This window comes from Leiobunum rupestre, chromosome 5, assembly GCF_980474605.1.
Source record: "Leiobunum rupestre chromosome 5, qqLeiRupe1.1.hap1, whole genome shotgun sequence".
In the NCBI taxonomy this organism is placed as follows: Eukaryota; Metazoa; Arthropoda; class Arachnida; order Opiliones; family Sclerosomatidae; genus Leiobunum; species Leiobunum rupestre.
The window spans coordinates 12,088,058-12,101,533 of record NC_143388.1 but is presented as its reverse complement, the minus strand read 5'-3'; the positions used below and the strand labels follow the sequence as shown (position 1 = coordinate 12,101,533).

Sequence of the window (13,476 nt, the reverse complement as noted above, 5' to 3'; positions counted from 1 at the left end):
AAATTTGTAGCAGTCAATTTGCATCTAACTATCTTTCAAACTTATGCTTAAATTTGTAGCAGTCAATTTGCATCTAACTATCTTTCAAACTTATTGTTAAATTTGTAGCAGTCAATTTTAAATTTGTAGCAGTCAATTTGCATCTAACTATCTTTCAAACTTATGGTTAAATTTGTAGCAGTCAAATTTAAATTTGTAGCAGTCAATTTGCATCTAACTATCTTTCAAACGTATGGTTAAATTTGTAGCAGTCAATTTGCATCCAGTTATCTTTCAAATTTATTGTTAAATTACCTTTCTGTCTTTTGGAGAAAAAATCGCTTTGTCTTTCCACCTGTCTTTCAAAGGCGCTAATTCCTTTTCTCTTCGGTTACGGGCTTCTTCGACCATTTTCCTGACGGATCTTAATTCAATCTCGGAACAACTTCGAGATCTTTCCGCTTCTCGATGAATCACTCTCAACGAAAGGATTTCACTTTTTTGGGCTTCAATTTCTTCTTCGCTTTTCTCAATACGTCTTTCGTACAGAGGTTTCTCCTTTAATGTTGCGAATCAAAATTGAAATTTTAATAAAGTTTCAATAATATTTAAACATAAAATAAAATTCCGTAATAAAAAGACTAGATACTTCATGGCTAAAATTTATTTATTGGTCCCTTTTCAAGCCGAGGATTACAAAAGCTCGCCAATGTAAATAAATAAATTTTAGCCATGAAGTATCTAGTCTTTTTATTACGGAATTTTATTTTATTTTAAATTCTAATGCCATGGCATATAAAACTTTTCAAATTAAAGATAATATTTAAACATATCGTACATCAACTAAAGCTTGATAGATTTCTTTGTATTTCTCATTAACTCTTCTCGTTTCTTCAATTTTCATGGAGATTTTCTGGAAGTCATCCCGTAATCTATTCAGAATCTAAGGAAATAAATAAATAAATAAATAAATAAATACTAGTGCGCTTTTAAGAATTAATTTAAAATTAATGTATTTAATCAATGTATTTAGAAAGGTTTACCCGTTGATTTGGACCTTCGCTGTGTGTGTTGATTTGGGATTTATACTCTCGTATTTTTTGGGAGACTACCATCTCCTTTTCTTTTTTCTCATGATGTAATAGATCTAATATTTTCGTTTGTTCACTTATTTTTCTGTCCATAATTTCTAGAATTTGCTTAAATATCAAGAATAACGAATTAAAAATAATTTTACAATCGTAAATGAGAATGTCTTACGTCGGATGTTTTATTTTCATAATCTTTAAACTTGTTTTCGAATCCCTCAAAGGCCTTCTTCAATGGTTGATCTTTAGTCTAAAAAAGAAAATACAATCCTACATTAAGTCGAGTGTCAAATTTACCGCGATAATTCCATAGGATCATACTTCGCAGGCGTAACTAAGAGAAATTTTCAAGTCTTCGATATTTTTTTGTATTTTATCCAGCGCATGGGCGCTTTCCGCCAGCTGGGCGTTTAGTTCATCTTGTTCCGCTTTGTACCTGCTTCCTAACCTCGAAAAATAATCAGGAATAAATTAATTTAAATTAGATAATTAAATAATTATCTGTCTAGTGTTTTTAATTACCGTTAAGTTTGAGTTTAAATTGGGTATTTTTAATTTCTGATATAAGCGGCGATTTCGGTTTGGCGTTCTTTTTGCGGTGCATATTGTAAATGACAATAAAAATGAAAAACTAATGCTAAAGTGCTTTAGCAAGGACAACGATTGTTTCGTTATCTTCATTACGGTTTCTATGGCAACCGCGCTCTCGAAAATACACATTGAAAAGTTCCCGCGCACGCGATCACCCTCTAATTTGAGGGTGCTTCACTCAGTTATAAATATGGTAATGCCTAATATTTTATTTTATATTTTTCTCCAATCCATTCCTGCAGTAGGCAAGTACAATGCTTCGAAAATTTAGCAATTGATCGCGCAGGCAGGAGTTCAGCTCCACCTACCGTTATCGGAATTATGTAAAATGTTACATCAACTGTTATTTTATTGCTACAAAATTTTGAACTATAAAGCACACATTTTAAACGAGAATACCAGGATAAAATTACAGTTTATGAAAAGCAAATATATAATCGATTCTTTTTCTGTAGTCTTCTGTCCACCTCAATTTTTGATCAATAATCTCCGAAATATTTATTTCGTAGATTGAAATGATTAAATAATTTTTAATGCTAGATCTTTAATTTAAGCCATTGAAACAAAGCCATTATTTTTTTAAACGATTTAATATCAGTTGGTTGATGATAAATATTGCTGTAATCTGTTTTACAAAAATACGTAGCTTAAAAATGAAACTATTTGTAATAGGCAAAATATGAGACTTACTTTTGTAATATGCCAAATATGTTACTTACTTAAGTAGAAACAATGTTCGATGGATAATTTTCAGTTCGTCATCGGTTTCGACGACAGATAATTAAAGCTGAAATTCTTAATATTAACTTGGTAATTTTTTAAATTTTGGTAGAGATCTTCCCCTTAATTATAGCTTAGTTTTATTCCCAAATTATAATTCAATTATTCAATTGCTGAAAGTATATATGATGACATGGGAAAAAATATTTATACCGGTGCAGCTGGCAGGGTTTTCTGAATTAAATCAGTCGCGATTTATATCAAGTGATTTTATATCATTGATTTAAATCACGTATTATACTTCAATGCATTTAGAGAAAATGAAATAAAATTTTATTAATAATTAATAATTAATAATTTAATTTAATAAAGATTAGTTTAAAATATAGTTTACGTTATCGCTGCACTCAAATTATGTATCAATTTGTCAAGAAAACTTGGCATAAAACCTTACGAAATCAATCTAATTAATAAAATCAACATCGCTAGCAACTGGGATATCAATCATTCTATATCACCTGTAGGCTGAGGAATTTGAAGCAGCGATACTAGACATCTTGATCTTGCAGGTGCATAATGGCTGGGCGGTGAAACCTAATTGTGAAGTATGCGTGGTTTTATATATATATATATATATATATATCGTGACACTTATTTATCCCTTACGGAAATGGTATATCAAGTTTAATTAAAAAAATGGTTAAATTCAACTTTGATCCAAATTTGCAATAAAAAATGTGCTATATTTCAACAAATAGGGGTTGAAATAAAACATCTTCAAGGAAATCGCCAAGTAGTAATATATCCGAAAGCCAGGACCTGCAAATTACTGTACTTGTTGAAGTAATGGAAACCATTCACTAAACAGAACGTCGTGTTTTTGCTAAGCCGTAATATGTAAAGGAAACACTTGTTGCATACCGTACAGGTGAAAAGTTTCCATTATTTCTACAAGCACTTTATAAACGGTAGCTTGCAGGTCCTGGATCTCGGAAACGTTACTTCTTGGCGATTTCCATGAAGATGTTTTATTGAAGCGTCCATTACAATATTATCAATTTTATTACGGTTTGATCCAAATTATTTGATCCAAATAGAATTTAATTGATCCATATTTGTACATTGGATCAAGTCATTTTCGTAAGGGAAAACAGCTATTATGGCGATCGTCTGTGTGAAAGAGTGCCACAAGAAAATCGAAAGCAGACGAACTTTTTTATGATTAGTATCTTCGCAGTCATACCATATTCTAAGGTAAATTAATTTTCTAAACTATACAAACAGAATTGTATCCCAAGTATATATGTTTTGATTCCAGTTAGATCCAAAATTTTGATATTTAATCAAGTCATTTCCGTATCTTTCTGTTCACTTATGGCACTATAAAATGCAAAAAAGCAGTGAAATAAATATACAAGCTCATTTCTTAAACACAGGCACGGTAAGGTATTTTGTTTTTATTTTCTTTAGATTGTCCCCGTAAAGCAAAACGTTTTCTTTATTAAAGGTTTTTTTTTCATAATTACGTAAAGGGGAATAGAGGAAAAGATATTTTTTGTTACTTTTTTTATGTCAATTTTCACGTCATCTTAACTTGATACACAAAATATACGGGATTTGTTTTTATACTTTTTTCATTTATTTTTTATGTAAAATGCAGTGTTATGACCGGATAATTTTCCCCACGTTTTATATATTCCTTAAGAGTATTCGGGTTGAAAATTTTACGAATAGTGCTTCAAAACGTAAAATAAAATTCCAATTTCAGTGCTATGTTTTTTTTTGTATCATCGAAAATTACTTATGTTTACTACTTTAAGAGCAATACAAAATACGTAACGTGGACATTAGTATGTAATTTCTTAAATTGGGAAAATCTTGAACTTAACCTCGGAGAAAATCAAATAATAACGAGTTACTTTAACTATTATTCGTTAAAACTTTAACTATTATTTGGCATTTATTTGTTGGATAATTGGGTGTGATTTAAATGAGGTAGAGCTCACTATTGGTTTGATTGTTTTTCGAAATTATAATCAATTTAAGCACTCTGTTTAACATTTTTAAAGGTTGAGAGAAAATGTGGGGTTTTCGATTAAAAATATACAATAGCGGTTTTTGAAATTCAGATATATTATTTTTAAGCTCGGTTGGCAGTTTTGAAAAATTATCGCGGCAATTCAAATTTATTGCGATTTGTCAAGTAATATAATTGAAATCCTTTTCGTGGTTTTTTTTTCTTAAAATAATTTAGCATGTTTCTTAGGAACCTAAATACAAGAAATAAAAAGATTTGTACGAAAACAATATAGAATTCTAATAACGTTTTCCTCGTTCCACAAACTCGTACGTGAACGTTCACGTGTACAAGTTTAAGTTCAAGTACAAGTTTTCAGTAGTCCGAATTCTTACGTTTCGTCGGTCAATTTAGGAAATAGATTATAACCGTTTGCAGAATAGAAACCTGGATTTCGACATCTGAAAATATTTGGAGCCTAGGTGGCGTTTTCTTTTTTATCATATTTATTTTCTATTTGTTTAGTTTTAATTAAAATTAAACAGGAAAATGGGGCAAGTATATAGTTATTTCCATAAGTGTGATGAAGTGATCACGATACAATCACAATTGTTTATTTTTACTTTTTTGTTTTTAAAAACTACGTGCTTTTATAGTTATATCACTTATTTGATCGAAGTTTTGAAAAATTGTTTTCACGCGTGATCAAGTTCAAATCCCGCGACCAGTTTTAAATCTTTTGTTCTTTTTTGTATTACAGAGTCAATTGGTTATATTATTTGCGTACAGTAAATCGTAAAAATTCGAGCGTTTGTCACTCTATCGTTCGAAACGGAAAAGGGAAAAATAAAATATCACCACGGTCACAATTAAATTACACGAATTGTATCCACTTTTGGGATAATCAAAATTATGTTATTTACACGTTATATTCAGTCTACCTTATAGGTGCCACATAAAGTAGGTTTTCTTTTTATCCAACGAAAGACTACCAACGTCCGTTTACTAGTTTACTTCTAAAAAGCTATATGAAAAGTGAGCGACCAATCAAACACCGAATTATTTTGCGTTGAACGCCCTCTCGTGAGGAAAAATTACAACTATTACGTTTTCAATAAAAGGCTGACATTTTCCATTTTTCGCGGATTGTAGATAAAACGTTCAGATTCCGATTACGTCGTCGACTAAAAGGCGGGCGCGTTGGTTGTGGCGTCATCACGTGATCAGATCACGAACCAACGAGATTCGCGCATCCAATGACGATCGCGTCTTAACGAACCGACGCGAACCTGGTGAGTGTTGATGGTAACGGGGAAACTATCGAAGAAATGGCGTCGAACTGACGCGAACCTGTTGTCTAGCTTTCTCGACGCGTAAATTCTACGGTAATATATTTCTATAACCCTAACAATTTTCCTTTTAACGAAATAATTGGTATTTTGAATAAAAATAAAACAATTTATACAGATGGTAGGGAAAGGTTTGTAAAATAAACGTGTTTTTTGCATAGGAGGTTAAAAGTTCGTCCAATTAATTACAAATACGGGTTTCGCTTTATAATATCTTTTTTTTTCCTGACTGGTCCCGATAGCGTTTAACCATATCTTAAATATCGAATAGAAAATGTGCAGTGCGTTTTAGTCTGGTCTTTTTTCAAGGATTAAACCAAAATAACATTACACTTAGTAAAAAATTATGGGCTAAAAGCATTCATATATATACGTTGAGATTCCGTGGCGAATAACGTATTAATTTCTCGCGGACATCCTCATGATTGAGCTTTAGAGGCGTGTTTTTTAAATTCTTGTTATCATTTCGTATAGCAAAGCTGGAATCAATGTTTTACGTGTATATAACTATTTGTACAAATCCCGAATACAGAAGGCCTATTTATGTATACGCGAGGCTTTTAATCTAAAAGCGGTTTCGTCTAATCCTTATTAAGCCTTGATATGGTTTCTGACGCTCCCATTATTTATAGAATAAACACGATTTTATTTATATCTTTCAATAACACCGTTTGACGCCAATATTGGATAACGACTGAACTAAATTAATACTTGTATAGAAAATGACGTGACGGCTCCAAACGTCGGATCAGCCGGAACCGTTCGCGCACCACTTTACATTTACGGCTTAGCACCACGCGGCACCATTGACGTCAGACTTAGCCAATCCCGGAATGTACAGCAGTTCGGTCGCGTGTCATACGAGCGGAGCGTAGCCCAAGTTCTTCCTTTGCAGAAAGAGGTGGATTTCCCGGAAATTGGGTCTCTCAGTCTCGTTTCTTTGCCAACACTCGCGCATAAGGTCGTAGATTTCTTTGGGACAATTAGACGGCATGGGAAGGTAAGTTTGTAGTCCGTCATTCTGGTAGAAGTGGCCCACGTTCGCGATGACCATGTCGTCCGTCAGTTCCGTATATGGTTGTTGTCGCCCGTACGTCAAAATTTCCCAAAGAGTCACTGCGAATGCCCACACGTCGCTTTTCGTCGTAAATTTACCCTGAAAGAAAGATAATTTTAGTGTGGTTTCAAATTAGAGCTCTTTAAAAGTTTCGTTTGGTTAGTGAAGACGTAAGATAATAAAAGTAGTTCTTTTGCTATTTCAGATTTTAATTAATATGTAAAATAATTTATCTGGACATTTATGACTTTTCAGAAACAATATTCTGACCTCAATTCTTACAACAGCTGTTGCAATTGAGCTTCTCTGTTTTAGTCAAGTCGGGATCACTGGACAATATATTTTCGATTGGTTGCTTACCAAATTAGCCTGGCTAGCCAAAGAAGTTAACTAAACTCAAAGCAAGTTATCTTGACATTTACTTTATAAACGCCATTTTTCCTTAAGACTGGTTTCAATTTTCAAAATGGCTAAAACTCCACGATGACGCAAAAATCTTCGTTAGCCCTAACACAATGTTTTTCCGACGACACTCATAGTCGGGGCCTTTATTTTTTTTTAAATTGACTCTTAATTTTGGCACCGCTTTAAGCCCGAGTAGCAAGGACCACATAAAGAGTAGTTTGCACGTCGAGGTTCCGTGCATAATTACTTCCTGTTGTATTGGGTATATTAAAGCGCCTATTGTTAATAGCGCCACTTCTTCGCAACTCAACAGTCCAGTATTAAAAAGGTAACTACTTTTATTTCGGCAAGCAAGTGTCTTACCAAGAGAATACTCTCCCAAGCCATCCAACGAATGGGCAGCATAGCACGCCCTTCAATTCGGTAGTAGTCCGCGTTGTACAGCTCCCGGCTCATTCCGAAGTCGGCGATCTTGATGGTGAAGGCCTTGCCCACGAGACAATTGCGAGTAGCCAAGTCGCGGTGGACGAAATTCAGAGACTCTAGATACTTCATCCCCGAGGCTATCTGAGTCGCCATATAAATAAGGCTGCCGTAGCTGCAATAAGAAAATAAATGTGTCACATTGGAAAATTTCGAAATTATCACAGAAATGTTTTCAAACCAAAATGTGCGATTAAGTAGTAACAAGAATATATTTAAGTAACAGAGAATGTGTGTCCCGTGATTCTCTGCTAACGTTAATACATCTTTTTGACGAATATGTCAAATATCCGAAGCTACAATTTTTGAATACACGTTAAGGTTATTAGTTGATTTAAAAAAATCTTGATTTCCCATTTTCCTGTTCGAAATTTAAGATCTGAGTCAGTTTGTACAAATTTCTTTAATTTTCCGTACTTTTATCGCGAAAGTGGCAGACTTGTATCTATAGGTGGTTTCTTTTCGCATGTTCCGGGATTTCGGAGTAGGGTAAGAAGAGTAAGGCTATGACGTCATTTTACTCCGATTCTGTGCTGGCGAATAGTTTGAGTCGGAGTAAAAACGTTTTACCAAAATGGCTGCCTGTTACCCTTTTAGCAGAAAAATTCCGGCTAGCAGACGACAAAATTCGATTTACTCTTTTGTACCCGAAGGATCGGTAAAAAGAGTAGCCCTAATACTCCGGAACAAGCGAAGAGTTTATGGGGCGGAGTAATTATCATCCCCGGAACAGGTGAAGAAAACGTTTTAGGGAAAAAAGAGTACACTTTTAGTCATTGAATAGTGAATAGTACCGCTAGAATGACAATAGGGCGTTCTATAAAATCGGCCCAAAACCGGCGAAACTTTTCATACTGACTATAGAGCTAGTTCAGCAGGACTAACAACTTTTGTTATTCTTTGGTTTAAGAGAATTCGGCTTATGTCCTGTCTTTATATGAATATTATAGAGACGTACCTTTTAGGAGTTGTAGGTGGGACCCTAGGTGTTGAAGTATGTTTGAGGTTAAGAATATTTTCATGATCTAAGTTTCTTTTTAAACCCGTGGATTTGGGACTAGTATTTTGCTTATTTGCCATCATACATTTATTACAATAATCATTTAAAATAAGAAAAACGGCGCGGAAAGCCGGAAATTAGTGAAGCCTAGGCTAGCAACTACGCTACTCCTAAAAATCGACTGCTCTCAATTTCTTACGGGTTTTCCAGATAAATATTTTTCTCTCACACGAAAAACCGGCCAAACCTTAACCTCCTCCGAACTCAAAAGGGGGAAAGCACACCCACTGATTTTATAGAACGCTCTAATTTTTCAAAATTGATAACTCTATCATTTGTCGGTGGCACCATCCGCTGTTAGCGGTGGGAACTATATACTATGCAATTGAATTAATAGTACTAATGTACTTTGAAAGTGATAGATGGCGCCACCCGTACAATGATAGAGTTCGCCGTCTCGAAATTTCAGATTTTTTTTCGCAAAACCATGACTGCCAAACGCGCCTATGTCATTCCAGCGGTACTATTCCCAATTCAATGCTTTTAGTCCGAGAACAGGCGAAATCTAAAAGTTCGGAACATTTACTTAAGAACGAAAACCAGGAGGACAGAAAGAGAGAATAGAAAAGAAGAAGAAGCTCACCTGAGTATTTTAGCGTTAGCGGGTTTGAAAGTGCTGGTTTCGGGAACGTGCAGGTGCAAAAACTGATGCAAGTCGCCGTTTTCCATGTATTCGACGATCATGCAGAACGGTTCTTCGCGCGTACAAACGCCCAGCACGTGAACGATGTTGGGGTCGCGAAGACGAGACAGAATTTTGACTTCTTTGTAAAAATCAGTCAAAGCCTGGTCGGAGGCCTTCTTGCGCAACGTCTTCACGGCCACTAACGTTTTGTTTCCTAGACAAGGCACGTCCACCAGTTCTGGGATCCCCTCAGCTTCGCATAGGTGAACCTAAGGTAGGACGACGGTCTCGATTGAAGCCACTGAGATAGTTTCGTTATTTAACCTCCCGGGGTAACCATCACCACCACCATCTCGTCTTTAACAATTTCCATAGATATATACCCCGATTATACTCTTTCAAAAATATTTTTAACTATTTAGAAGCGTATATATCGTATGTGGTCGAGGAAATGTTCGAAACTAAATGAACTAGGTTCTACGTGAAGATGATAAATCTAATGGCATACAAGCTACGAAACTTTCAAACAAGCTAAGAGCTACAGAGTGATAGCAACAGAATCAAGAAAAAAACAAAACTATTGTTCTACTAATAAAGTAAACGATATAAAAAATGTATCTCTAGTATCATCCAGAACCGTAGAGTGCTTTGCCTTGGAAAATTACTCAGCGGCAAAAACAGCGCTTTGGTTATGGCGGACATGCAAAAAATGCTACTGAAAACCACACTGAACGACAAACATATCATAAGAAGCCAGGAAACAGCCACGAAATAATAGTTAGAAGCAACGAATGATGATGATAAGACCAATAAGAATCGCCACGAATTTTTGTTAAGAAAGAACAGAGTCAATTAAAACTGCGGACTACGGTCTCGTACGTTTAGTCGAGGCGTACTTAAACTCGGAAACTGACCTCTCCGAACTGTCCTTCGCCGATCTTCTCCATGAACCTGAGCCTGTGCCGTGGAACCTCTCTGACGGGAGGCAAAGAGTCGTCCCTGGTGAGCAAATCAACGTTGGGAACGGCATAGACCGTATTGCCACTGACCCCCTGGATATTGGGCAGTTTGACCACGTCCGTTGCGGCGTAATATCGTTCCGAAGGCGGCTGAGAACTGTTTTTAGGCATCGACGTGGGGTAGACTCCTTTCAGACTGTTGCAAGAGCCGGGAGGAGGGTGGTTGGGCAACAGCGGGGTCGGAGTGCTCGTCTTTGTTATGTCAGGCACGGCGTATTCCCGGGATGTCGTCGACTCTAAAAACGCGTTTGCAAAAGGAAAAATTTGCGGTCAAATATACGCGGATAGACCTTCGATCTAGTTTTTCGCCAAAAGCCTCAACCAATATGCCGAACAGAAAACTGGAAATTAATTTTTACCAGAAGTTTATACTCTTACAAAAGTAGTATCCATCTTGCGAATTAAAATGTAACACGCACTTTCGAAGGATGTAACGTGTACTTCGAAATGATCAACCCGCACGGGGCGAGGATGTATACAACGTACCATGGCCGAAAATTAACTTGGGATTTTAAAATGTTAATATTACACTGACCAAGAGACTAAACGAGGTGTTTATCAACGATTTCGTTCAAACTTTCGTGTAACATTAAAATCCCTTAAATGGTGTACAAGAGTGGGCTTTCGTTTTGCCATGGCAACCGAAAATAATTTTGACAACTTAAAACCTGATTTTCTCTACGAAAAATAACATGGGGACATTTCTTCAAAATTTAAAAGTTTAATTAGAAACATAATAATATTAATAATAATAATCAGCTAGGCTAATACCCAAGGCACCACCTTAGGCCAAAGTCATCAAGCTACTTTTAAAGCCATTAATCCAGGTGGCCGGGTTAGAATGCGTAGGAGGGTGATGGCAAGCCCTACATGCCACGCGAGCCAACAGCTCCCTACACTAACTATTTTTTACCGTTAACCTTGACAAGTTTTTATTAATTAATTCAGATAATTTGGGTAAACTTGGGCAAATACATGTCAATTTGGGTTAATTTACTTAAATTGGGTAAATTGTGGTAAATACACAATTTTCTCATGTTAATTTCCGTAGAGAAAATTAGGTTTTAAGTTGTCAAAAACATTTTCGGTTGCCATGACAAAACGAAAACCCATTCTTGTCCACCAATTTCGGGATTTTCAAGTTACAAGAACGAAATCGGAGATAAACACCTCGGGTTGTCTACTTGCGAGTATGAATACGTTCTTATTTATAAACTATATTTTATCGAGGTGGATAGGTCTCTCGTAACCGACATACTTCAGTTTTTACTGATCTTAGAAAATCCGAAACTGATATGACTAGACAAGCGGAACTCACCATTGCTGTAAGTTCCTGGATAGGGTATTTTGAAATCCTGCGGTTCCTGGTAAAGAAGTTTGTCCGGATCTGCATCGTCAATAGCAACCTGACCATAGACGGAGCCATTAGCCTGATGAGCGACGGGGTTGTAGGTCAGAGCCAGATCCTTTTGTTATTTAGGTTGATTTTGTTTGTTTTGGATAGTTTGTGTTTGAGTTAACAGACGAGGAGAGAAAGTTGGAGACGGACGCATCGAACAGGATAATGATTGAATGGTGGTGAGAGAGATGCAGGAGGAGGATTTGGTTTTTGATTTGAATAAACAGACGAGAAACGAAAAGAGAACAGGAAAAACAAAAGTGGTTTCAGAAAAAACCAGGTTTTCACCGAATCATTCAAAGTTCACCGACTTTGTTCAATTTACAACACGTTACGGTTAATATATCTATTTACAAATAGGCCTGATGTGCAATTTTTACGAGGCCAATCTTATTCACGGCCAATTAAATCAATTTTGTTACTGTGCCAAACTCGCACGCGGTCCAGTTTAATAGGGACATGATTTAAACAAAAGTATTAACCGCCGACTTGTCATGTCCCTAATATTAAAATGTCCATCGGAGCAGGTCGTTCTTGAATAAATACTAAAAAACTACAGCCTACAATGAGGAGTATTTGTTTTCATATTTCAACAAGTTTTATTGACACTATATGCATTTTGTTTTATTATAAATATTATTTTGAGCTTAAAAGTGAACCAGATCAAATCAATATTTAAAGTTTAAAAGTATCGCTTTTGGTTTTTTCATAGTGCAAATGTTCACGGCTCAAGCTGCGCGTTCTAAACAAGGACCAACCTGCTCAGGCGAAGTCTTAAATGTCAATTTGTTTCGACGCCATTTTAACCAAGGTAAATTAAAAATTGAACGAAAATGAAAATAAATTAGCGGAAGTGAGAAGGATTCGGAAATCATAATAGAAACAAGAAGAGGAAGGAAGAGAGACGAAGAAGTAGAAAACACAGATTGTTTTTGGACGAGAAGAAAGAGGAAGAGGAGACGAGATTGGAAAAATTAAGACACATTGGCACACTAGCAATCACGAGCAAAACATGCGGCGTAAAAAAATGCACACTTAGTAAGAATATCATGAAAACCTCCTCTATTCGTTACTAATCCAAACTGTCTAAAAACCCGTTGTCGGAACAAAAATATTCACTGCAGAAATGGATAAAATCAATAATTCTATGCGGTGTTGGTTTACGTAAAGAGCATTGTACCATTAGTAAAGCTACACCATTTTTATTCCTAATTTTTACTGTACAATGGTCGTAAAAAATATCGTTCCTCTTCCTTTCAATATTAATGTACCTTTTTCTATAACTAATATTTTAACGTAGAAAAATGGAATTTTAAAAGAGACAAGGTCTCGCAAATAATATAAACAAGTCTATAGTTGAAGTAATTAGCGGAATTGAATTGATATTTGGATAGTATTTAGATAATTTTTAGAGTCCATGATATTAGGATGGTATTTAGATAATTTATAGAGTCCATGATATTAGGATGGTATTTAGATAATTTTTAGAGTCCATGATATTAGGATGGTATTTAGATAATTTTTAGAGTCCATGATATTAGGATGGTATTTAGATAATTTTTAGAGTCCATGATATTAGGATAGTATTTAGATAATTTGTAGAGTCCATATTATTAAGATAATTTGTAGAGTCCATATTATTAAGATAATTTGTAGAGTCCATATTATTAAGATAATTTTTAGA

The 13,476-nt window shown here is 35.3% G+C and overlaps 1 protein-coding gene across 8 annotated transcripts in view; it reads right to left on the bottom strand.

The window, feature by feature from the left end:
* Positions 1 to 3,823: 3,823 nt before the first annotated feature.
* The window catches only part of Ddr (discoidin domain-containing receptor 2), a 221,474-nt gene continuing 211,821 nt past the window's right edge, over positions 3,824 to 13,476 (bottom strand). For 6 of the 8 annotated variants that reach the window (XM_090174440.1, XM_090174441.1, XM_090174439.1 and 3 more), the window contains 5 exons: positions 11,712 to 11,859; positions 10,289 to 10,629; positions 9,333 to 9,643; positions 7,570 to 7,804; positions 3,824 to 6,900 (listed from right to left, as the gene is read on the bottom strand). In XM_090174440.1, coding sequence (XP_090030566.1) covers positions 6,601 to 6,900; positions 7,570 to 7,804; positions 9,333 to 9,643; positions 10,289 to 10,629; positions 11,712 to 11,859 — 1,335 coding nt within the window. In that variant the 3' untranslated portion in view covers positions 3,824 to 6,600. The remainder of the gene's footprint in view (positions 6,901 to 7,569; positions 7,805 to 9,332; positions 9,644 to 10,288; positions 10,630 to 11,711; positions 11,860 to 13,476) is intronic. The other 2 variants (XM_090174442.1, XM_090174447.1) reach the window with 2 other exon arrangements.